The 25,267-nt window shown below is 47.5% G+C and overlaps 1 protein-coding gene across 3 annotated transcripts in view; it reads right to left on the bottom strand.

Annotated features, from left to right (window-relative positions):
* The window catches only part of PRKCB (protein kinase C beta), a 306,697-nt gene that overhangs the window by 47,925 nt on the left and 233,505 nt on the right, over positions 1–25,267 (bottom strand). For all 3 annotated transcript variants that reach the window (XM_079121179.1, XM_079121181.1, XM_079121180.1), the window contains one exon: positions 11,213–11,386. In XM_079121179.1, coding sequence (XP_078977305.1) covers positions 11,213–11,386 — 174 coding nt within the window. The remainder of the gene's footprint in view (positions 1–11,212; positions 11,387–25,267) is intronic.

Raw genomic sequence — 25,267 nt, 5'->3', positions numbered from 1 at the left:
TTTGTGTGACATTAATGTGTGGGTATGGCTGGGTCACGGTGTGAAAGGTGGCTTGCTATCAAAATTGCAAGGTTTTTGTGAGGTGCTGTAAAACAGGGATGCTGGCGGGGAAGTGAAGTATAAGGTCAAGATTCCACCTTGGAAATCGATATGGGATCTGAAGTCTCATTCCGCTACTAACTTGCAACGCTGAGTAGTTATTGAACCTCTTGAACCTCCAGCTTCCCCTTAACCTGTAAAGTGGACATTCTTCATCTGCCCCAGCATAATAAACAACGTGACATTTGGAAAGAGTCTAGCATGATGTTGGCCACATAATAAATGCTCAGTCTACCACTTGAAAAAGTCTTCTTTCAGCTGGGTTCGGTGGTGCACACCTGTAATCCCAGCAGCTCGGGAGGCTGAGGCAGGAGGATGGCAAGCTCAAAGCCAGCCTCAGCAAAAGCAAGGTGCTAAGCAACTCAAGTGAGACACTGACTCTAACTAAAATACAAAATAGGGCTGGGGAAAGTGGCTCAGTGGTGGCGTGCCCCTGAGTTCAATTCCCACTACCAAAAAAAACATCTCTAAAGTGCATAGAGCTTTATTTTGCGTATGCATATCAGGCATATGAGCGATTTGTCAAATGCGTATTGAGTGCCTAATTATAATGACCACAGTAATGAATAAAGCTATCATCTTTAGGGTACTTGTTAGGTGACTAAGTGCTTTCTTTATTTTTTGTCTCACTCATCTCTAAACAACCCACATGATCAGTATTAATATCATTCTCCCCATTTTAAGAGATGGAAGTTGATGCTCAGAAAGGGTAAGTGGTTGACCAGAGGTTGTTCATCTGGTAAGGTGCACAGCCAGGATTTGAACCCCAGGCTATTTGGTTTCAGAGTCTAGACTCAAAACCTCTCCATCTGCTGCCTCCAGTGAGTTCATCTTACACACAAGGTCCTGAGGTCGACATTGGATGGATGGACACATAGACATGGCTTCCCTTTGAAGACCTTTCCGTTCAGAAGGGAAGAGAAGGGATATATGTTACACCCAGGTGAAGAATGTCAAGGGTCCAGGTAAAGAGGAAGCTGGAGGTTCCGAGGCTTCAATAACCATGCAGAGTGCAAGTTAGTAGCGGAATGAGACTTCAGATCACACGTCGATTGCCAAGGTGGAATCTTGGTCCTACACTTTACTTCCCTGCCAGCTGCCCTGGACTTACAGCCCCTCACAACAACCCCAAAATTTTGATAGCAAACCACCTTTCACACCATGACCCAGTCATACCCACACATAAACGTCACCCTAATCCTCCTTCCACAAAAGAACGCTTAGTGGTGCAGGAGACTCAGATAATTTCTCTTCCAAATTTGTTTCTGCTTTAGAATCCAGGACCTCATGCATGCCAGGTAAGAGCTCTACCACTGGTCATTTCTACTCTGGACATCAAGACAGAGTTGACAGGTGAAGAGGAAGGACCGTCAGTTAACTGATTTTTTTAAATGATTTTTTTTTTCTCTCTCTCTCGCACCAATACAACATCACCCTCTCAACATCCCTCAGGAGGGGTAGAGACGGAGGTGGAATAATCGCTTCTGTTCTCAGAGTCCAGAGCATCTGAAATTTGCAAAAAGGTCACATACAAGTTGGTGGCAGAATGCAGACAGGGAAGCCAGAACCGGCGACACCCAGCCCCTCGTTTCTTTGGTGGGGGGGGGGGGGGTTGATAGAAAACAAGTCTAAAAATAGCGTCTGTCTTTGCTGCGCGTTGAAGAGAACCACAACACTTGCTTTTAAAAATTATTTTTAAAACTAGCAGATGGCATCGGCCACAGAGAAAGAGAGAGAAGCGAGGCAGAGCTTTGACTTGCTTGATTTCTGCTTGCATTAACTCGGCTTGTCCCCCCTGAACTCATCAGTCAGAATCCCAATAGGGGGGCTAGCTCTGCTGTGGGTCATGTTTGTGGTCCATTCCTACCACAAACCATATGTGAGGAGATCCTGAGAGCTATCGTCTTTGAACTGCACTCAGGCTGGCTTTGGCCCACCAGCGCTTGGGCGATTAACTGTGATGGTTGGCACCTCATTGTCCCTCTCATTTCTGAGCAAACATTTAATGATGCCCACTCTTCTGCCAGGCACTTGTCCATTGCCAGGGACGCTGCTGTGAATATCCATGGTGCCCGGTGTGAAGGCGAGTTGGGGAGACCAGAAACGTTTCCAAAATGCCAATATTTCCCAAAATGGCGCAGGAGAGGATTTTGGGTTGCCTATGGATGCGGATGTTTTCACCTTGGTAGTTAGTACGTTTTCATGTGTCGTGTGAGAAATACAACTGAGCATGCTAAGGCCTTGAGTCCATGGCTCTTGTGGGCTGAAGAGGGAGAGTGAAATGCACAGGGTTCCAGAGAGAAGGAATCAGGGGTGGGTGGACCAGGCTGAGTCGGGGAGAGATGAGAACATGAGAAAGAAAGCAGAACTGGGAATTTCAGTCATCTCCCAACTGATGTCCAGACCTCTACCAAGTTTGCCTAAAATTGACTTATTTCCCATAGAAACAAAAAGTGATACCCCATTTGCGTACAACGAATCAAAGTGCAGTCTGTAAAAATAAAAAAAGGAATTTAAAAAAAATTAAAATTGACTTATTTTTTAAAAAGTGGTTTTAGAAATTCACTTTTTTAAAACTTAAGCACCATTCTTTTAAACATTTCAAACTTTTTACCCCAGTCCTACAAGGAACTTCATTGTCTCTGTAAAAAACCAATGCTCACATCTGGAATCTTCCATCACGGTGCTATGACATCTGGCCTGGCTTTCTACATCAATCCCTGAAGTCACTTCTTTTAAAAATAAATATTGCTCCTCTGCAAACCACCAAGTTCATCTCCCACTCCACAGTGAGGAACGTCCACGTCTGGGGCCCGCTGGGAGGTAACCTAGGGCCCGACTGGCGTAGAGAGGTGAGTTCTAGAACTTTGGCTGAACGTTTATTTTTGCAAGTCATGGTCCTTAGGCATTAAAGGGAGGTAAATGATGAATAAGATACAGACCCTGCCCTCAGGGCACTTAGCAACTTGGTTAAAGCAAATGGAAACCATGATCTAAAATAACACGCATAAAAGGAATTGCATAGGGGCACAAGCAGGAAACTTGGGGGGCTTCCGCTAACCACATGGCCTCCCCGACCTGCCTTAATTCCCTCATTATCCCCCTTCCTGGGATTTGGTTTCGTTTTTCACTCTTCCTATAAAATCACTGCAAGGACTCCAAGGATCTTTTTTTTTTTTTTTCTTGTAGTTGAAAACATAAACTTTTTTCTTTTTTAGTTGTCAATGGATCTTTCTAATTTATTTATTTATATGCGGTGCTAAGGATCGAACCCAAGGCCTCACACATGCCAGGCGAGCGCTCTACCACTGAGCCTCAACTCCAGCCTCTTAAAGGATCTTCCTTATCATCACACCCAGTGGTTTTTGATAAGGGTTTCTTCACTGGACTCAACCACATAAAAATCAAAAAGCATTTGTTGACTATCGACTTGAGGTCCGGCTTCTCTCTCTCCCATGGGCTTGTCACAGCTCTCATCTCTGGGCTGATGAATCTTGACTTATATTTCTATCCTCTCCCTCTCTGCTGAGCTCCAGTCTGCTCCAGCTGGCTCCAGGAGATATCTACGTGGGTGTTCCTCTGTCATCTCCAATTAAAAGCTCAGAAAGGCAAACTCACCAACTTTCTCTTTAAACTAGCCAGTCTGCTCAACCTTAAAGTGCTCCTTCAAAATTGCTGTGTTGCTGGGATGCTTCATTACATGCTTACCCTTCCTGTCCTCTAAGCTGGAAGTGAGTTGAGCTCATTTAAAGTTCTTCTTTCTTCTTTATCTCTAATAGTCGATCAGTAAATGAACAAAATTAAATGTCTGTCTATCACCGCATCATGCAAAAGGGACAGAATTTCCCAAACTAGGAACAGGAGCATGAGGATGGTCTGGTTTCAAATGATGGGACATCACGTGCAGAGGCCATCCGAGGGCCCCCAGACAGGGCAAGGAATCTTCCCCCAATATCGCTTCAAGTGGAGTGTGACAGTCCCATGTGACTGTCAGGCCTACACCTGCCACTTTTAATAAGACACCACAGACAGAGAAAAGCAACCATGTGGGAAGCTCTATGCACCACACACTGACGTAAGTTGCAGTGATCATTTGTCTAGTTAATGACCTTTAATGATTTTCTAAGCCAGTCAGTGAATTCATTCAGTCTTCAAGTTGCTCCCTTTATTGCTGAAAGCCATCTATCTTTCTCCAGACAAATGGTGTCGTGTTGTAGGTCAGAGCCCTGGCTTTGGCATCAGTTAGTCCTGGGTTTGAGTCCCAGTTATGCTGGATGCTTGACTAAGACCTTGGGTTGGTTATGTAAACTCTCTGCCTTCCTAAAGCGGGTAGGCTAATAACAGCTTCTCCGTCATGTGGGGTGTTTCCAAGATCTATCAGATGATGCATGTCAAGTTCATGCAAATTCCCAGAGCTTCACTAAAGTCAGTGTGCGGTCAAGGACGTGCATGCATATTGAACCTTCTTTCCCCTGTATTTTACAGTCATAGAATCTCTGATAGAATCAAGCAACTAATGCTCCTCTAACTATTGCCCTTCCAAGTAGAGACCGAATTTCTCAAGGGCTAGAAGGACCTCTCTTCTTCCTTGAACGTCTGCAAATATTCTATTACTAAGTGAATATGTAAAGTCCACCTCACAAAGCTGAGAGAATCAAGGTGTATCTGTTTCTACCTGCCCCAGCTGGATACACCTGGGTTGCATTCCTGGTTTCTTTCCTGTACTCAAGATCCTTGAATGGCTTTAACTGACTAGAGACCCAATACCTGCCAAATTTTTACCAGCTCCACCTCCTGAAAGACACTGGACGCCATATTGGTACCACTAAGCTATGTCCACCTTCAACCCAGTTAGTCTCCTTGGATTCAAGATGGTTGGCCAGACATGGTGGTGCATGTCCCAGTGACTCAGTCAGTTGAGACAGGAGGATTGGTCACGAATTCGAGACCAGTCTCAGCAACTTAGTGAGGCCCTAGGCAACTCGGCAACACCCTGTCTCAAAATAAAAAATAAAAAGGGCTGGGGATGTGGCTCAATGGTCAAGCAGCTGTGGATTCAACCCTAGTACTGAGAGAGAAAGAGAGCCCCCACCTAATGAAAGCACAAGTATTTCTTGCCTGTAAATATAGTCCCTTGTACAAGATTCCTACTGAGATAGTAGTGGCCAATTATTAGCAGCAGATAGCAGATTGGACCATGAAGGAACACTGACTCAAGGTGAACCAATCAGAATCTCTTCCTGAGTATGAGTTGACACTTAGGGAATTTGGTGGATAAACAAGCTGGGTAAATCATATTTACCATAAGCAGTGAATAGCAAAGAAAGCAAGAAGAAAGAACCATAAATTTATTCGAGCCTGCTTTAGAGTTACAAAGTCTAGTTCCTCAAGACACTCGGGGTCACTTTGGCCTTTGAGTTGCTCCCCCACCCCCATAAAATACTTCCTTTTTATTTTATTTTTTACCTCTTTATTTTGGCATGAGTTAGTTGGGTGAGGGAGGTACTCCGGGGACTCAAGGGACAGGCCATAGGGGTCAATTCTACCAGTGGATCACACCCTCCTCACTTCCCTGTCCTCTCTTGCATTCTGGGTTGATGCTTCTCCCAGCATGCCTTGCAACTGAGTTATTGCTGGATCATGGCAGCAAATTTGGGGAGGAAGTAACTTCTGTCCTTCAATGACTCATAAAATCTAATTCTATTTAAAAAAAAAGAGGTGCATATGTTCAATTGAAAAGAAAACAGTTAAAATAGATGTTTTGCTGAAGAAACTTAACTGCCTGTGCCCACTAGCAGTTGGGAAATTGCATGAATGTGCCTGGCTGACATTGTCCCTAAGGAAAACTGCAGAAAGGTTGGAGGGAATATAATTTTTTTGTCGCCTGTACAGCAAAGCAGCCCCAGGCCAGCTCTAATCATGGAAGCAACTTCCATTTAATGTTTATTATATTTTATCCACGGTGTCTTTTAGTTCTCACTTATTAGGCTCACTTTAAGGATGATGAAATCAATATTTGGAACTGTGTAGTGTGTTTTTTTTTAAAGGTCTTGCAGCTGGTAATCATGAACCAGCTTCATCTAACTAAGGAGCACATGCTTATCCCCTGTGCTTCCAGGGCTATTTGCCTAAACCTGTTTGGCTAAAACCAGCTACTGAACAATTATCTAAAAATTCAACTCCCTTCTGGAATCCCTTGCATGTATTTGGGTATTAACTTTGCCATCTTCTGGTGCATTAAAAAAAAAAAAAAAAAAAAAAAAAAAAAGTAAAGTGCTTTATTATAGAACCAGGCACGGTGGCTCATGCCTATATTCCCAGCGGCTCCGGAGGCTGAGGCAAGAGGATCATGAGTTCAAAGCCAGCCTCAGCAAAAGGGAGGTGCTGAGCAACTCAATGAGACCCTGTCTCTAAATAAAATACAAAATAGGGCTGGAGATGTGGCTCAGTGGTCGAGTGCCCCTGAGTTCAATCCCAGAAGTAAAAAAAAAAAAAAAGTGCTTTATTATAGACACTTTCGAAATAATTTAAATTCAAAGAGAAAACAATCATCCACAAACCCCCCTCTAAATCACATCAGTATTTTGATTTATACAGGTCCCCTCCTGATTCTTTCCCGTGTGCATCTTCAATTTGAACACATTTGGAGTAACATATTAAGTAGCATGCAATATACTGCATTTTTCTATTAACACTGAACCATGTCCATTTGTTTTTATATTTCAAATGCAAAATTTTAGTTATTCTCAAGGGTTTTGTCTTTAATAGTCAATATTATTAGAATTTTAAATCAAAGAGGGGAAAAAACCTTTTTCAATCCAACACAAGGATATTTCTGATGTCACATTGTTTTTCTAAATGACTTTTCAAATAATTAAATTCATGTCATTTTAAGAATGGCAAAAAAAAAAAAAACACTTTATGCATTGCTGGGTATCTCTTTCGCTTTTATCTATTTTAATCTTCAGAAGGCTAAGTCTCCAGCAAAAATTAAGAAAAAAAAGTATCAAATTCGCCGCATGTTATACTAGATTTGTCCTTCTTTTAAAGAGAGCTGATTCATAGAGGAATTCTGGGTCACAAAATACAAAATGACAATCGGCTCCGGCTACACCGGCCTGAGATTCTCGCTGCTCTTGCCCGCGCAGAGCACGCTCCCGCCTGGGGCATCACACTCGCTCTTCCTGCTGCTGGGATGGTTCTGCCCCCAGATGGCCCCGTGCCATGCTCGTTTGCTCTGGTCTCTGCTCAGATGTCATCTTTATCAGCGAAGCCTTCCTTGATGATCCTATCAAAAGTAGCATCTCACTGCCCCAGTGGAGCTGGGATTTGTTCTGCAAGACTCCAGAACCCCAAACCCAGCAGCCTTTGCTATCCTTCCTCTGCTGTATCTCCACACGACTATTTCTATTTTAAAAAGCATTTCCACTTTCACCATCACCTCTGATCTTGGCGATAAGTGTTACCGTCCACCATCCTGTCCAAAGGAAACCGACCCTCGGAGAGATGAAGTGGTTCAGGTTATAGTATGTATGTAACGTGAGCCCCGTTTGCTAATTGCCCTTTGGGTGTTCTTCCTACTGCGTCACTCCCTGATCCGGCCTCCTACGTGGACCTTGCAAGGATCAGGTAAGATTTTCTCCATGGGTGCTTTTGAGTTTAGGGAGCGCTGTGTATATGTGAGGCAGACCATTGTTCGGGTGGCTGAGAGGAGCGGCAAAGCTGCATCCTTTTCTAGCGAAGGCCTGAGAAAGTGGTCCTCTGGCTCGCATTCACCTTCTAGCATCGCATGCCCTTGGACTCCAGCACGGGGCAAAGGCTGCTGGGTTTGGGGTTCTGGAGTCTTGCAGAACAAATCCCAGCTCCACCACTGACCGACTGTCGGATACTGCACAAGTGACTCCCCTTTCTGACCATCAGCATTCGCAGCTGTGAGCGGGGTTAGTCGCGGGACCTCTCCAACAGAGGTGCTGGGAGGGTAAATGCCATCCTACAGAGAGAAGGCAGGGCGTGGCGCACTACGCACACTAGAGAGCTTATTACTGTTCACTGCTGCTCTTTGGTCTGGTCTGCAGCATTGTCACCGTTGAGGCCATTTTGGTGGTGACGCAACATGATAGGCCAACAGAAGCCTGGGATCTGAGTACTATGGGCTGCTGACCCTGTGCTGGGCATCCCTGACCCTTTTATGTACAAAGTGGGATGAGAGCTCATCCTTTCCATTTCAAGATTCTTATTATTATTTTGTTTTTTGGTTTTTTTTTATAAGACTGACACAGGGCTGGGGAGATAGCTCAGTTGGTAGACCCTGGGTTCAATCCCCAGTACCACAAAAATAAAAAAATAAAAAAATAAAGACTGACACATGGTAGATGCTCAAATGCAAAGTCAGTTCCACTTCACAGATGGGAAAACCAAGGCACAGAGGCACAAGGTGACTTCACTGAGCAGGTGAGAGGCAAGCAAGGCTAGGTTCGAGCTCGGGCTCCTGGGAGGTCCTGGAGGCAAGCTGGCTGTTGGGGATGCTGCCCCAGGGCTGTCAGGTAGAACAAGGAGCCAGGTGATCTACACTTCAAAGACTCCAGAGTGTGGCAGTTCAGTGCAGGTCCCCTTCAGCCAGACTGCTGGAGTTCAAATCACAGCCCCGACATGAACTACCTGGGTGCTCTCAGTACCCCGTTCTGCAAAATGCAGACGCTGATGGGCTCCATCTAAGAGTCATGGTGTGGCTTTGCACACATAGTAAGCGCTATTAAAGTCTTTGAAAATGAATTTAACGTATGCGAAATTAAAATACATGTGCTTAGCCAAAAAACAAATTGAGAAAAAAAATCATTTAAATTGGGATATTTCACTCAATGTGCAGAATTCAGGTGAGATAGACACAGGAGGGTACCTGCTCTCCCCTCAGCCAGCCTTACTTAGCCCCCTGGGGCTTCTGACATGGTAAGCATACCTCTCAAGCATTCTCCCGCCCCAACATACAGTCCCTAGACACAGGCTAACTGTTTCATCCGGTTCTCAACCAACAAGAAGGCAACCTGATGCATCCCTGGGCTTGCTGGACCGAGGACTGTACACAGGTCTCCAGTATGGGGCCTTCATCCCACGCAGGACATGGCCCCACTGAGCTCTCATATACTAGACTCTCCTGGCAATTCAACTCTCCTCCCTGGCAAACGACCACACTCCTTGAGGAGGACTCTGAGCTTTGCACAATTTCCACATAAACCCAGCCATATCTCTCCAATGCCAGAAAGCACTGGAGTGAGGGAGACAGGGCATGTTACAGGAACGACCTCAAATACACTCCATGTTGCCATCTTCAAAAATTGTCAGTAGCAAACGAAGAGGATCTACTTGGATGAATAGCTGTCACAAATGACTGATTTCTCCCGATCTCAACCTGGCCAACTGAAATCGAAAACAGCTCCTCCAAGTTCTCTTGGCCTCTCCCTTGAGAAGGTCTCCTTCTTACTTCATTTACCAGGTTGGGACGGCCCATCATCTGCTGATGTCCAAGTTAATTTGGGGACCACCCATGGAAAAGGGACAGAGCAGGGAGAGAATCCAGAGGCTTGGATCCTAGTGGCTGAAGGCCTGCTTATTGGCACCTGGACACCTTCAGGCCTTAATCCCCCAAGGTGAAGCTACAGCTTTGGACTAGCAAGGCAGACCTCTTTCTCCCTTGGTATTTGCCAAGACATTTACTTAAGGTTTTTCTTTCCATGACTCTCCTCTTTTGCTCAAAAAATTATTTTAAAAGCAAACTTTAGTTCCCCCTTTGAGCACAATAGTGAACCAGTTCATTATCTTGAAAGCTGTTAAACAAAGGGAAAGGATCAAGCATTAGTCCTTCCTGTGTGAACAGGACCTCCAGGGAAACAGCGAGGGGAAGCCTCTCTTTATAAAAAGGCTTCCAATTAGTAAATGAAAAAGAAATGATAGAATGAGGGTTTCACCATCTTGCAACCCCCAGTGAATTAACGGATCTGGGTACCGAGGGCCAACCGCTGCCAACATCACTAAGAGACAACCGGACATTAGGTGCCTTTGGATGAAAGAACACATCCACCATCTCTGGTCTTGCCAAAGGGACTGAAGCCAAGCCTGGCCAAGTCACGAGCCCCAGCTGCCTATTTGCAGGCAACACCGTGGACAGACCAAGCCTGCCAAGGTGTTTCAAGACTGCAGCCAGCAGAACCGGATCATGAGATGCTGCCACGGAAGCACCCGGGACCTTCAGCAGACAAAAGAAGAGAATAGAAGGGATTGGGGGAACCCCTAGACGAGAGGCTTGAAAGACACATCAAATTAGACGTAGTCGCAAAAGCACCCCATTGCACCGGGAACGTGGGCTCTGAAGTCAGCAGGGGTGGAGAAAAGGAGAGAGTCGGAATCGACCCTGAAGACCCTCGAAGCATCTCTAGGCTGCTAGGCCGCTGGCCTTGAGAAGCCACGGCTGTACGAATGAGCTTTGGGGTTCTTTGCGTTTCGGTTCTGCTCTCTTCTTTCTGGGCCCTGGGACCACAGTCTAATGGGAAGCCAGACGGGGTGAGGATTGCTTAAAAGGCTCTCTGGCTCCCGCAGGCAGTGCTGAAATGGCACGCCACGCGGGTGCTGTGTGATCGCCTCCTCCCTGTCTCGGCAGCCATGGCTCTGAGCTCAGTGGCCCCTGCCAAGGACACTGTGTCCAGCCTCAGTTGTCCTCTCTGGTTTGTGCTCTCAGGCAAGTCTCTGGAGCATTTGCAAGGCCCCAGACAACCCTCGGAGATGCCCGTGGGTTTATCCAAAGGGCCTGGAAGGCCGACTAACATCTGGAGGCATCTGTGGACCTTGTCACTTGTCCCCAAGTCACCCCTTGCAGTTAGGGAAGAGCCCTGCTCTGTTGGTTATAAAACCAATTGCCTGCGTTCCTTTGTCTGAGTTAGGAGGCGTCTGCTTCCGGGGAGAGTGCCTCTTCGTGACGACCGCGGGAACCCACAGCCGGCTTCCCTGACCTGCATCTCCACGCTTCTGGGATGGGAAGGGCCCAGCTGTGGCGCTGGGGTGGGCGCCCGGAGGGATCTGGGGGAGTCCTGAGGTGGCTGTGCAGGGTGGAGGGACGGGTTACCATGGTCTGGAAGCAGGAGTGGAGCTGGGTCAGGAAGGGCGGCTTCCCGGGCAGGGCCAGCACCCGCTTCTCCACCATGGTGCACTCCACGTCATCGTCTTGGATCACCACGTCCTTCTTGAGGATCTTCACGGCATAGAGCTCGTCTGTGCCCTTCCGCTCCGAGAGCATGACCTGGGGGAGAGCAAGCACATCAGGGCGGTGAGAAGGGGACCCCCACGGGCAGCTGGCGTCCATTCAGGTCCACCCCAGCTTTACGCCGGTGCTCTCTGTGGACTGAGATGGGGCGGACACTTTCCACCAACCTCAGGCTTTGAATGGCTGAACCAAATCAATCAGGATGGTTCCAGGAGCCGTGAACAGGTGTGGATTCCCCCAACACGACCAGAGTCATAGCCCTGTAAAGGCTGTTGCCCGCTTTGTTCATTGGTGTAGCCCAAGAGCCCACAACAGTACCTGGCACAGAGTAGATGTTCAATAAATATTTATCAATGAGAGAATGAGCGAATGCCTGATAAAACAGTTTGGGACCACTGTCCCCTTATTCATTCAATTACCTAACATTCTTTAAGAGCCTGCTAAGCGCGGGGATGAAGTAAGAAATAAGCCACCATGTCCTCTGACCCTGAACCCCACATAGGAAGAAACGCTTTGGACAATTAATTATAGGATGATCAGTATAATATTTTAACAGCCTTTCCTGTGATCTTGGGGCTTCCTTCTGTGAGCCATGGTCACAAGGAGGGCCAGTTGCCTGATGTGGCTCATAGACACATCATTATTGCCACTGGGTCTGACCATGCCAGGGGACAATGCGCAGCAGACACCATTCTCAAGAAGCTACTTTGGAAGCACAGGACAGGACCGTGTTTCAGAGAGATGTAACCTGGTCTGGGAGCTTCTGGGAGGGTTTCCTGGAGGAAGGAACAATCTGATCAAATAAGCACCATGTCAAATATTTTGCATGCCATATTAATCAGCGCCAGGTCTTTGAGCCTTTATCAGTATACCAGACATATACGGGTTTCACTTGTCATTTATCATCTGCTTTGCTTAAGACTCTGGGGATCAAGAGCCGGTATGAAGGAATCTCATTTTACAGGCATCTGAGGTACAGCTGAGTAAGTAACCAACCACACCACACATCAGCTAAGCTCAGGACCAGGATTTGAACTTGGGGCTGTTTGACCGTATTTCCTGAGTTCCAAAAGAGACCTCAAGGAGTTTGGGGAGTTAAGGAAATAAAATGCTCATGCCTGAGCTGGAGGACCAGAGGATGCAACAGAGACCTGGGGCCAGAGACAGTGACACACAGAAGGAAATCAGGGGACAGAGGCGGGCACCCCTGCACACCCGCCCCCCTGCTTAGCTCTTGTCCTGATGGTAAAGGTCATGCATGCCCAGGAGCTGCTGACTCCTGCGTCCATCCACTGAAACTTCCAGGCAGAGCTCCTGGCTTATATACCACATGCCCGTCTTCCCTCCTGGCAGCCAGGGGTGGCCACGGGCAATGCAGATACGGGGACTTAGGGCACTTGGAGAAGAGGGCTCCTGACACACACTTTCACAGCAATAGGATTTTTCTCAGCAGTACAAGAAAACATGAAATCCGCCCACCTGAGTGGGTGTTGCCCGTTGGGCTTTTATTCAATCCTCAGGTCAGACCCACCAGCTCCGGACCTGGCAGGGATCACGGTGCCAGGATGTGTGTTTCCAGTTTACTTCTCGTCTCCCTCCTTTCTCTTCCCGGCACCCCGGGACTGTTTTCCTGTTCCTCACCAAAGCAGGAACAACAACAGAAGGAAGCCACTGTCCTGAGATGTAAAGAAGCAGCTGCAGATGGAGGATTTTCTGCTCTCCGATACCCAGGAAGGCAAAGCTGTCACATGTGCAGGGAGGAGGCAGGAGGGTACTCGGCCGGAATGCAAATGAGTGGAGGGACAGGAGATGGGGCTGAGAGGACCCTGGAGTGCCTTGGTACAGGGAACGGATTGGGGCTGAGCTGTCCTCAGGCGGACGTCCTCCGTGACCCACCACCACCCGGCAGGTGACCATCCGACCACCCTGAACGCAGGTGGCTGCCCCGCTCCTCCACCAGGCTCAGAGGAGAGGGGTCCTGGGGACCCTGAGTGTGGACACAGTCATGATAGACCATCTCAGCCTTCCGATGGAAGAAAGTCAGGACAGAAGGGCTGAGCAATCCCCCCGCGGACTTCCCGCCGCTGTTTCAATTATGCCCATTTTCCAGGTGAACAAACGGAGGCTCAGGGAGATGAACCTACGTGAGCTGACTTAAACATGCAGGCAGACCAGACCACGCAACTCGAATGCCCGAGGTCCTCCGTGGCTCCCCCAAGCTAAACAGTTCCTCGTCCACATCTCGTTCTTGCTTTTTCTTTGAATAGTCTATTCCCACTGCCGGCAACATCCTTCCAAACTCTAGAAAATTTGAGATTCAGCTCAGATGTCATCTCCTTCCATAACCTTGATGATCCACTTAGACCAAATCAGCCACTCCCTCCCCAGGGCATCAGGAGTGCTTGGTATCTATGGCGATTATTTTAGTGCAGGCTTTTTCCAGGCGTCAATCATTACTGTGCTTTTCATTTTTTTTTTTACATTTTTTTTCTCCTACCACTTAAACTATTCTTTGCTTAGCATTTAAAAAAAAAAAATCTAATCCTATGCCTGGCACATCCTAGGCACTTAATTCATGTTTCCATGGGAGAGAAAAATAGCAAAAAATAGCCATAGCACCACCAAGGTGATGACCTCATCCTAAAATGTACCTTTAAGTGGAAATCATCTTTTATTAATTGTCTTGCAGGGTTTCTAGAGCTTCCAGAAACTTTAATACCAACATGGAGGGCGTGGGCTGTTTGCTCAGCTGTCTCTCCATCTCCAGGGCGAGGATTCCAAACAGATTTGAAAGGATGTGTTGAAGTGATGTTCTTATCAAATTCCCAGCCACATCTGTTACCCACGAGTCTTCTGGGAGAGATAGGATAAATTCCAGAACTCAAGTGACAGCAAATAAAACAGAGGAAAGGAGCCCAAGGGATTCCTGGCTGGAAAGTTTGTTGTGATGAACTTTGCTGGTGAATCTCCATGGTGAAGTGCGTCCGGAATCTTTGTCCCTGAACGTGGTGGGGAGTGTCCTACAGCAGTCAGGTCATGGACTTGAGCGGGTTTGAGAGTTAGATGTGTGTCCAAGTTCTTCCACATGATAGCTGTTGAACCGAGGGAAATTCCCTTCACTTTTCTGAGCCTCGGTTTCCTCATCTGTAAAACGGGGATGCCCAGGGAGCTTTGTGGCACCCCTTCGCACAGCTTGGTAAATGACCGACACCTCACACTGCGGGGGTTGGGTGCAGGTCCTAGGGTGGTTGTGACAGGGAACCAGAGACTAGGTGGCTTCGCGCAACAGAAATTCATCCTCTCAGAGTTCTGAGGACCACAAGTCCAAAATCGAGGTGCTGGCAGGGAAGGCTGGATCCTTCTGAAGACGCCGAGGGAGACGGTTCCGTGCGTCCCGGCTTCCGGCGGCTGCCAGGGATCCTTGGCATTCCTTGGCCTATAGATGCATCACTTCAATTTCTGCCTCTGTCTTCACATGGCGTTCTCCTCTGTGTCTATGTCCAAGTGTCCCTCTTCTTGTAAGGACACCAGCCATTGGAGTAGGGCCCACTCTAATCCAATATGACCTCATCTTAATTACATCTGCAAAGACCTTTTGTCCAAGTAAGGTCACATTCATAGATGTCCAAGGCTAGGACTTGAAAATACATTTTTGGGGGGGCACATTCTACCCCCCATAGTGATTATCCTCAATATCATCTTTCCAGAGAAGGAGCAAGAGGTGACCCTTGAACAAGGCCTCAGTGTCCAGTTTTCAACCAGCTAAGGAGTTTTGCCCCAAGGGAACTGTGTGTCCATTTGCTCAGTGAAGGGAGACAGCAGAGACCGTGAGGGGCAAAGGTTCTGCTCCCCACTGCCCCCCAACACCCACAGACACTTGCCCAAAGCCCAAGCCCTGCTGCGTTACTCTCTAAGCCTCTCTTATCCCTCTCTGCTAATGCATTAAGTTTGATCAGCTCTATATTCAAAATATATACAAGCCCAATCCAAACTCCTTGCTGATCAAAGCCACCAGGATCCTCAGCCTGGTTTCCTGCAGCTGCCTCTAACTGCTTCTCTGCTGCCTCTCTTCCTGCTCTCAGCCTTCAGGACAGTTCTACTCTGCACACACCCAGAACGCTGCTTTAAAAACTCACATGATTTTACTTCTCCCACATTAGGAGTCTTGTTGAGGAAGGTCGTTCCTAAGCCAACGTGATGGAGATTTGGGCTTATGTTTTCTTCCAGTAGTGCAGGGTCACTGGTCTAAGGTCTAGGTCCTTGGTCCACTTTGACATGAGTTTTGTGCAGGGTGAGAAATAGGGGTTTAATTTCACTCTGCTACCTGTGGTCTTCTCGTTTTCCCACCACCTTTTGCTGAAGAGGCTATCTTTCCTCCAATGTAATAAAAAATCAGTAAAAAAATCAGTAAATGGGATGGTATCCAACTAAAAAAGCTTCTTCACAGCAAAAGAAACAATCAAAAGCATGAAGCGAGAACTCACAGAATGGGATAAAATCTTTGCCACCTGCACCTCAGACAGAGCATTAATCTCCAGGATATAAAAAAATCTCAATAAGTTTAACACCAAAAAAACGAATAACCCAATCAACAAATGGGCTAAGGAACTGAACAGACATGTCACAGAAGATATATGAATGGTGAACACATATATAAAAAAATGCTCAACATCTCCAGCAGTTAGAGAAATGCAAATCAAAACGACACTGAGACTTTATCTCACTCCAGTCAGAATGGCAACAATCAAGAATACAAGCAACAATAAAAGGCGGCCAGGATGTGGGGGAAAAGGCACACTCATACATCACTGGTAGGATTGCAAACTGGTCAACCACTCTGAAAAGCAGTGTGGAGAGTCCTCAGAAAATTTGGAATGGAACCACCATTTGACTCAGTTATCCCACTTGTTAGTTTATACCCAAAGGACTTAAAATCAGCACACTACAATGACACAGCCACATCAATGTTTATAGCAGCTCAATTCACAATAGCTAAGCTCTGGAATCAAACCTAGGTGCTCTTCAAAAGATGAATGGATAAAGTAAATGTGGTATAAATTCACAATGGAATATTACTCAGCCATAAAAAAGAATGACTATGATATTTGCCGGTAAATGGATGGATCTGGAGATGACCATGCTAAGTGGAATAAGCCAGTCCCCCAAAATCAAAGGTCAAATGTTCTCTATGACATGTGGATGCTAACACAGAACAAGCGGGGGTGGAATAGAAGTTCAGTGGATTAGACAAAGGGGAATGGAGGGAAAGGAGGCACAATGGGAATAGGAAACACAGGGGAATGGATCTGACTTCACTTTCTTGTGTTTGCATATAAATACACCACAGTGAATCCCCACATCATGTACAACCACAAGACTGGGATCCTAATTAGAATACGGTGTACCCTGTGTTTGCATAAATATGCCAAAACACAGTCTACTGTCATGTATAACTAAAAAGAACAAATTTTTTAAAAAACTCAAATAAGTTCATGTCACTCCACCTCCACGGAATCTTCCCTGTCTTCCGACTGCACTTAGGACAAAATCCCAGGTTCCCGGCCCTCAGCATTCCCTGCCTGGAGGTCTCTCTGTCCACATCACTGAACCCTCAGGCAGGTCTGGGGCTCAGTGTGGCCCCTGCCTGCCTTCTCCACACATGAGGCCCCTGGCCGATCTCTCTTTCCCTATTTTATTTTCCTTCGTAACACAAGACCTAGCACCAAATTGATACTGATTTCTTCATTTTTCTTTCTTACTAAACTGGAAGTTCCATGAGGGCAGATACTGAAGTGCCCTCTGTCATACACCCCACGGCCCTGTCTGGTATCCAGCACAGAGTACCCTTTGCATGTCCATTAAATAAACAATTGAGAAGGTCTGAGTGGGGAAGGAGCCGGATATCCCCAAGATGTAGGTCACTCAAGAGCTTTAGTTACTGAGGTCTCATCATTGTCCAGTTGACATACACTTATAGCCAACCCATGCTTCACAAAGAACCTGAGACAGCATTCAAGACTATGTAAAATACGTAAACAAACTTTATGGCATGTAAATTAAACCTCAACAGAGATGGTGAAGAAAAATCATACACAGCCAGGTGAGGTGGTGTATGCCTGTAATCCCAGTGACTCGGGAGGCTGAGGCAGGAGGATCATAACTGCAAGGCCAGCCTCAGCAGCTCAGCAAGACTCTGCCTCAAAATAAAAAACAAAAAGGGCTGGGGAGGTAGCTCAGTGGTAGAGTGCCCCTCGGGTTCAATTCCCAGCACCTCCCGCTCCCACAGACTGATTATACTCATAAACACACCATTTCCTCTCTCTCTTTCCTTCCTGGAGAGATACACAAAACATAATGAGATTCGTATTTTCTCTAAGAAAGATTTTTCTTTCTTTCCCAAGGAGAGCAACAAGCTCTCCTAGAACTGAGGTCTGAAAGCCACGTCTTGCAAGGACCTTTGCACATGCAGCCTGGCACTGGGGGGGGGGCATTCTCAAGAACGTTCCTGCGACAGCATCTAATAGCATCTGAGAAGGAGGAGCGGGGATGGAGGACAGACCTCTGCTCACTCCCAAGCAGAGATGGGGAAAAGATTGTAGCTGGATGAATACATATGGCTTCTCTAAAATAGAGTCTGGGGGCAACTGGGGTCCCCAAACACTCACTTGGGAAAAGGGTCAGGTGGAGGAAGCAGAGGTCAATGTGAATGATAGACAGTCAAGTTCAAACTCACATGCCTATTGCATCGGCCTTCGGGGACACTGAGACCCCCTCCTCCTCCTCTCCCATGCCAGCACACTAGGGAGCAGCTGGGGACACGCTGGGGGCAGGCATGGGGTACCACCTGGGGCATCCTCCTCCTATTTTAGAATCCCACCTCTGCAAGGACCCCATTGCCCTCGGGTGGTCTCCTGCCTGGGTTTCACCAGCAATCCACTGAAGACCTGCAGAGGTTCCGGCAGACCAGCTGGGCACTGAGTTTTAAAGCAAGGCAGCCTGGCCCTCCCCACACGCTGCCCCTCGGTGCTGTTGCGCCTGGCTGCACATCAGAATTCCCTGTGGAGCTGCAGGAAGCTGATGCTTGTGCCGCACTCCAATTAAATCAGCATCTTCTAAATATCTGGGTCCTTCCTGTGCCAGGCCCAGACCACACTGGGGTTGGGTGGGGAGGTGAGCTGGCCAGAGGCCATGAGGATGCCGTGTCACCAGGAGCTGGAACCAGACCCAAGGCTGTCCACCTGTTCTTCCAAGGGTACTCGCCCACCCCAGAGCAGGATATTTTAGAGAAAGTTGGGTGCAGCCTGGTTCCAGTATGAGGGTTAACTTCAGCATCCTCATCTTTACCACATGGTAGGGATCGGACCTTCCATGTAAGAATGGAGTTAAGGCACCGACAGAGTCCGACGCTCTGGAAGTTGATATCTAGGTTACAAGTTCAGGTCCTGGAATCACGAGTTCAAATCCTCACAGGATCGTGTGCTTTGTTCTGTCTTCTTGGGCAAGTTACTCAACTTCTTGGTGTCTTAGTTTCTTTATCCAATAAAAAGGTACAAGGATAGTTTCCTTTTTGGGGCAGGGACAGGGGAGCTACCAGAAGTTGAATCCAGGAGTGCTTGACCTTGAAGCCACATTCTCCAGTACCTTTTTTAAATTTAAAAAAAAAAAAAAAAAAATTGCAGAAAGGTCTCACTGACTTGCTTACGGCCTTAAGGCTGGTTTTGAACTTGTGATCCTCCTGCCTCAGCCTCCGGAGCTGCTGGGATTACAAAGCATGCACCACCCCGCCTGGCGATAGTGTTTTGCTCAAGGAAGACGATGTGAAATAACACAGGTAAAACTCAGTACCAGGCAAGCAGCAAGACATGATTATTACAGTGGCATAATTATTACACAACACTTATGGAGAAGAATAAGAAGAATGTTCTAGATCCTTCCATGGATATAAGGGATTCTTGCCCACATTCTCCACATATGAGAAAGAGACAGGCAGACTGTGAATTGGAGAAACATATCAATATTTCTGGAAAATTCACATTCTAGGAGGCTCTCATACTGAGCCAGAATGAATGGCAAGGTCAAAGTTTATACTTCGAGGTGGCACTGGGCATGAGCCTCCAAGGGATTCTAGGAGGATCCTCCCACGGGGATATGCAGGCTCAGTAGCAGACAGGACCTGATTGTGCAATCAGCAGATCTACCAATTTTTAAAACGGCAGGGGAAGAGAAGAAGAACCGTAAGACTTGATTTTCAGATAATTCCAGACTCCTCTTGGCTCACATGCAGATTGGCCAAAGCCCTCCTTCAGACTGGGTCCCGGATGAAGGGCTGGGGGGCTTAAGCAACCTCGCCCTTGATAACCAGAGACCTGGAGTAAGAGGGGAAGCTGTTCCAACCAGGAGCTCTGACGCAGGGGTGAAATGCAGACAAGAGCCTATCAACCACAGGACCAGGATGATGATTCCACGGTCAAAGTCAAGTTCAGAGCCTCGTGTCCAGTAAGAACTCGACACACGGTGTTGTTCTCCATGGCTGTGGGTGACTGCACCTTAACTCCTGAGACTATTTCCTACCACGTCCTAGGTCTTCTCGAAGGCCCTGGTTCCACCAAGCCTATTTCTATGGTTCAAACTTGGAATTAAATTTTCTAAGCACCTATATATTCAGATTTTACATCTGCTGATGGCCACACCCGTTTCCATCAGGGGACTCGTCGATCCCTTTGCCTCTAGCAGCAAGTGGGGGCAGTTCACAGTCTAGAAATGATTCCAGGCTTCTAATAACTTGTTTTGCAGAAAGCTACTGAACCGATTTTGCTTATTGAAGACATACTTCAGGAAAAATTGAAAAGTGATATAATGGGGAAACAACGCTCCTTGGGAGTGAATCGTAGAGATCTGCACGGGACCGAATCGTTTCTTGGAAATAACCTTGCATTTCACTAGATGGAAAGGAGAGCGTGGATCTCCACCATGCGATTCGGATCAGCTCAGAGGCCGTGACTTGGTCATTCCAAGATTTATGACGCGCGAGGCCTTCCGGGTTTGAACATCTCTCTCCACGGGATGAAGGCAGGTCTGTGTGAGGGATCCGCGGGTCTTCCGAGGTCAGGGCGGCAGGTGGCATTCAGATGTGAACCTTTTAAAATGAAGCCATGTCACACCATAGATTTAATCACGTTGAGTTTTTGCCCAGGAGCGGAGCAAGTCAGGGAAGTGTGAAAGGAGATTTAGCCCGGTCACCCCAGGCTCCTGCAGACTTGCTATTGTTAAGCAAATGTCACTACACCTCTGGCCGAGATGACTCACCCCACTGCTGGAAAGGAGGGGGAACGGGGAGATCTAAGCCTGAGCGGCCTGTCCGCCCTGTGTTCTCAACAAAGACGGGTCACGTCTCCGAAGAAAAGTTTATTTTCATGGGATTCCTCCAAATCCCTCTTTTTTTGATTTTTTTTTTTTCCTTATCTTGTTCTAGCTTCCAGGGGAGTAGAGGAGGGGACAGAGGAGAAGGGAGGAGGGAATGGAAAAGGGAAAAACCATATTATGCTGTGTACCTATATGAACACAGCACAGTGAATTCCACCTTTATGCATCTCTATAGAGTGCCAATTCAAAAAACAATAAATAAGTACAAGAGGGAGAGACCACAGGAAGGGGAGGAGGGAGGAAGGACAGGAGAGAAAGAGGAAGTAACCAGGACTGAAATGGAGCAAATTACATTCCATGCATGTCTGACGATGACGTCATCATGACTATGTCAAAATCAGACATTCATAAAAGCATCTATCAATGCATTAATAAAAAGACTAAAAAAGAAACGTCTAATGGGCTCGTAATAAGAAATGCACAAGAGCGACTTTTTCAACACTCTGGGCTGTATCAATCAGCTCTAATTATCAACATTAATAGAGTTGATATTTATCTATTCTAGTTATTGAAGTGTTCTTTGGAGCTAAAAATGAACCTTGGTGAACTTCGAGGACCTCATGCTAAGTGAAATAAGCTAGACACAGGAAGACAAGTGCTGCAGGATCTCACTTCTATGCAGAATCTGTAACAGTCAAACTTAGGAAAACAAAGTAGAAAGGTAGTTGCCAAAGACTCTGGGGGGGGCGGGCAGCTGGGGGGGCAGATGTTGGATACCAACTTTAAATTGTAAGATAAATAAGTACTAGAGATTCAATGTATGGCATGGTAAATACAGTTACTCATGTCCTCTTGTGTAGTTGAAATCTGCTAAGGGAGATCTTAAGTGTTCTCACTACAAAAGAAAAATGAAAGGGGAGAGAAAGAAAGAAAGCAAGAAAGCAAGAAAGAAGGGAGGGAGGCAGGGAAGGAAGGAAAGAAGGGAAGGAAGGAAATGCCTAAAAAATAAACAAAATAGAATAAACCTTGGTGACATGCAAGGCTTAGTCCAATTTCTTTGAGTCATATTTGACAAAGCTACATGGTTAAAATAAAAGCAGATTTAATTTGACTGTTTTCTAGACGTTCCTGGGAAAACAAGCCAGCAATTGATGCCTTTTACCAAAAGACAATGAAATGAAACCCTTAAGGGTCTGTCATTCATTTGGACAATTAGGCTGCACAAAGCAAGCCTGTTTCTCCACAATCTGATCAGCCTTGGGAGGACAAGCCTCCCTTTGTAGTTGAAGTTACAGACACCCTAATGGAGAACGGGGTTTCTCGGGGTTCTGGAGGCAGGAATGGAGCTCCAGTGGCGCAATCGGTTAGCGCGCGGTACTTATGAGGGATGGATCGGGTTGGGTACAGGAGAGGCTGTGCACCTTCCCAGCTGTGAGTCGGGCACCACCTTGCAAGGTTGGTGGCCCTCTCTGAGCCTGTTTCCTCGTCTGTAAAGTGAAGATAGTCACACTGCCTATCTGGTGACACCACTGTGAAAGGAAAGGAGCCTGTAAACAGGCAGATGAGTTCCCAGGGCTCAAAAGGTAGTATCAATCTCTTCAGTGAGGCCAGTGCTTACTGTGACCCCAGGGATGGGGGGCGGGGACTTGAAACACACCAAGGTGCCTGTACTCCCAGGAATCCCCAGGAATCACTCACATCTGTGCAAGCGCGATGCTAACCACCCTGGGGTCCGTAGACTGCAGTCTGTGTGTGTGGCAGAGAAGTACCTCCCCCCCAAGAACCAGCAACGTTTTAAAGAATGTACAGACATGGTGGAAACTCCCCTGTAGCCTGGGTACCAAAGGGGCCAGTGCCTGTCTTCCTTCTCTTAGAGCAACTGCCCAGGCCACGTGTGATTTTCACAGAGCATGCCCCCTCATCCTTCCTGATGCATGGCTGAAGAAGTGACCCTCCTGCCTGGGCACAGCTAAGGGGACCACACGGATCCCAGAGCCACGTGAGCCCAGCAGTGTCTCTTTTCTGGGGTTTTAGATTCCTAGGATAGTCTAGATTTGGGAATCAGATGTGACTTGTGACGGAACTGTGACCATAGAGATGGACAGTGGTGGAGGAGCAAGGTGATGGGGAGGGGACCCCAGAGACGGAGCCATGGCTGTTGGCCCCTTGAGGACTGTCCCACTCGGGCTGCAGGACCCCCCGTGAGCATCAAGAGATGCACAGGAACGTGCCACGCCTTTCCCGTAGGCGCCCCTGACTCACACTGGCTCCACAACCTACTTGCAGAAGATGGAGGGGTGCAATGTACCTTCCCAACATTTCACCTTCCCTGATCCCATCGTGGTGTTGGGGAAAAGGGACCTTGTCTCGCGTTCTGTGATTCCCCATCTTCTGAGGAGTGGAGTCAGAAGGAGCAGCAAGCCATTTCACGGAGGGGAGACCCGGGGAACCGGGCAGCGCGATTTGGGAAGACGAACCCATTCAGAATCAGAATGGCATCTGGAAGTCTGGGGGTAAGGGGAAGGTGGGAGAGAACCAAGGAGCTGGCAGGAATCCAAGACCAGACAGCAAATGTCAAAAAGGTTCTCTGGAAGAGGATTAAGGGAACAGGTAGCAAAGACTGTGCGCTATCTGTGAGCCACATGATAAAGGATTCCACCATATGGTGCAGGAAGATAGCAGAGCGGATCGAGGTGCAGGGAGGTGCCTTCGTCTGTGGGATTATGTAACCAGCCTAATGTATGTATGTACGTGTGTGGAGACATACCACTAATGAGATTAAAATTAGGATAGACTCCCACAACTGGAGTTCAAAGCCTTAAGAGAAGGCCTTAGTTACTGGTACCAACTAAACTGCCTTTTAATCTCCTCAGGCAGTTTCTTCCTGGGGAAACTCAGGGCTGCACTTGGCTCCAGCTGAAGACTTGCTGCAGTCTGGGGCTCGGAGCTCTGGATTGCTCTCTTGTGACCACAGAGCGTGCCAGAGAAGCTCCTGATTTCCGGGGAGTCGGCTCGGGGCTGCCGAGGGAAGCTGGTGTAGAAGACAGGAGCGTCACAGGCACCGAGCTAGGGGGTGCTCACCTTTGGGGGGGCTCATGAAGGTATTTTAATTTCTTTTTAAAAATCAAAGGGAAAAAAATGAACTTGAAGGTGGAAGAAAATGTTTTGGTATATGACGTTCATATATTTGTCCTTAGGCCCATGAAATCACAAGGTAACACTCTGAACTCTGGTCGGTGGGGGAAGGAGGAGCCTACTGATGTCACGCAGATCTGGCAGCAGTTCTGTAAATGTCGGCTCAAAAAGAGAGGGAAGGTGGAGGAGGGAGAGCAGGGGGAAAGGAAGAAAAGATGAGTGTTTTAGAGAGTGGACCCCAAAGCGGAGAAGACTGCTGCGCCAGATGGAAAGAGGCCACTGGAATCGCAAAGCCAAGTTTCAAGTCCCGGCGCTGTGTGATCTTGGAGAAGTCACTCAACCTCGCTGGCGGTCTCCATTACAGATGTAACAGGGTCATTATAACTGCCTGGCAGGGTAACTGTCTGGCAGAGGTGTGGTGAGAATCAATACGATAGGATGTGTGGGGTTCATAGCCTGGTCCCCGACGATCAGCATGACGACAGGGGAGAGAAGAATGTTGTCAGTGGAATCGGAGTGGGTGGGGTGGGTGGTGAGGGTCAGAGAGAGGGTGAGGTGGGGCAGAGGAACCAGATGAGGGCTGGGCTCCCAGCCCAGAGAGGCCTGCAAGACCTGAGGATCCAGGGGGACCCAAAGCCCCTCTCACCAGCCCTGCAGATGACTCCCGCTTCCAGTGAGCAGTTGCCCCCAATGGGTAAGTGGCCAGCCCAGAGTGAGGAGGGAGAACAGCACAACGCAGCTCCCCGTCACCGTGGGCCAGGCAATCTGTCTGATGGAAGCAGCTTACACTGGAAATAAGGCATGCAAACTCGGTTAGGCACTGCTGGGGGGAAAGTGAGGAAAAGGAGGGGAAAATAGCCTCCTAGAATGTTCTAGGTGACCTCTGTGTTAAGTCTCAAGGAATCGGGGGACCCGACTCATAATCTCTAAGTCAAACCTCATCCAAGAAATGGCTTTTACCAGTTTGTGATCTGGGCAAGTTATTTTAACTCTGCATCTCAGCTATAAAATGGGACTAAGAGTGGCAACATTACTGAGTAACAATTATAAAGTTGCAACATAGTAAAGCACTTATAATGAAGCCTGACAGCACCAACAGGATCTGAATCCATGAGGGCAGATACTTTCATTCCAGGCCATTTCCTTTGTACCTAGAAGAATGCCTGGGATATAGTAGATGCTCAATACACACTCCTTGGGGGAAATGAATCATTACGCCCACGGTGGGCAGTTATGACAGAAGTGATCACTTTCCTCCAGTAGGACCGATGGATTCCAATCTTTGTCCCAATCCCCTCATGCATGCCCTTGGCTCTTGTAGACAAGCCGCCCAGTCTTGGGTCCAGATGTGGACAGTGATCAGTGAGGAGATCACTGACAGGTATTTCAGGAAGTTGCTGAGGTCAGAAGTCATCATGC

This window comes from Sciurus vulgaris (genome assembly GCF_902686455.1).
Source record: "Sciurus vulgaris genome assembly, chromosome: 18".
NCBI lineage: Eukaryota > Metazoa > Chordata > Mammalia > Rodentia > Sciuridae > Sciurus > Sciurus vulgaris.
The sequence above is the reverse complement of the archived record's forward strand: the minus strand, read 5'-3'. Positions and strand labels throughout refer to the sequence as shown.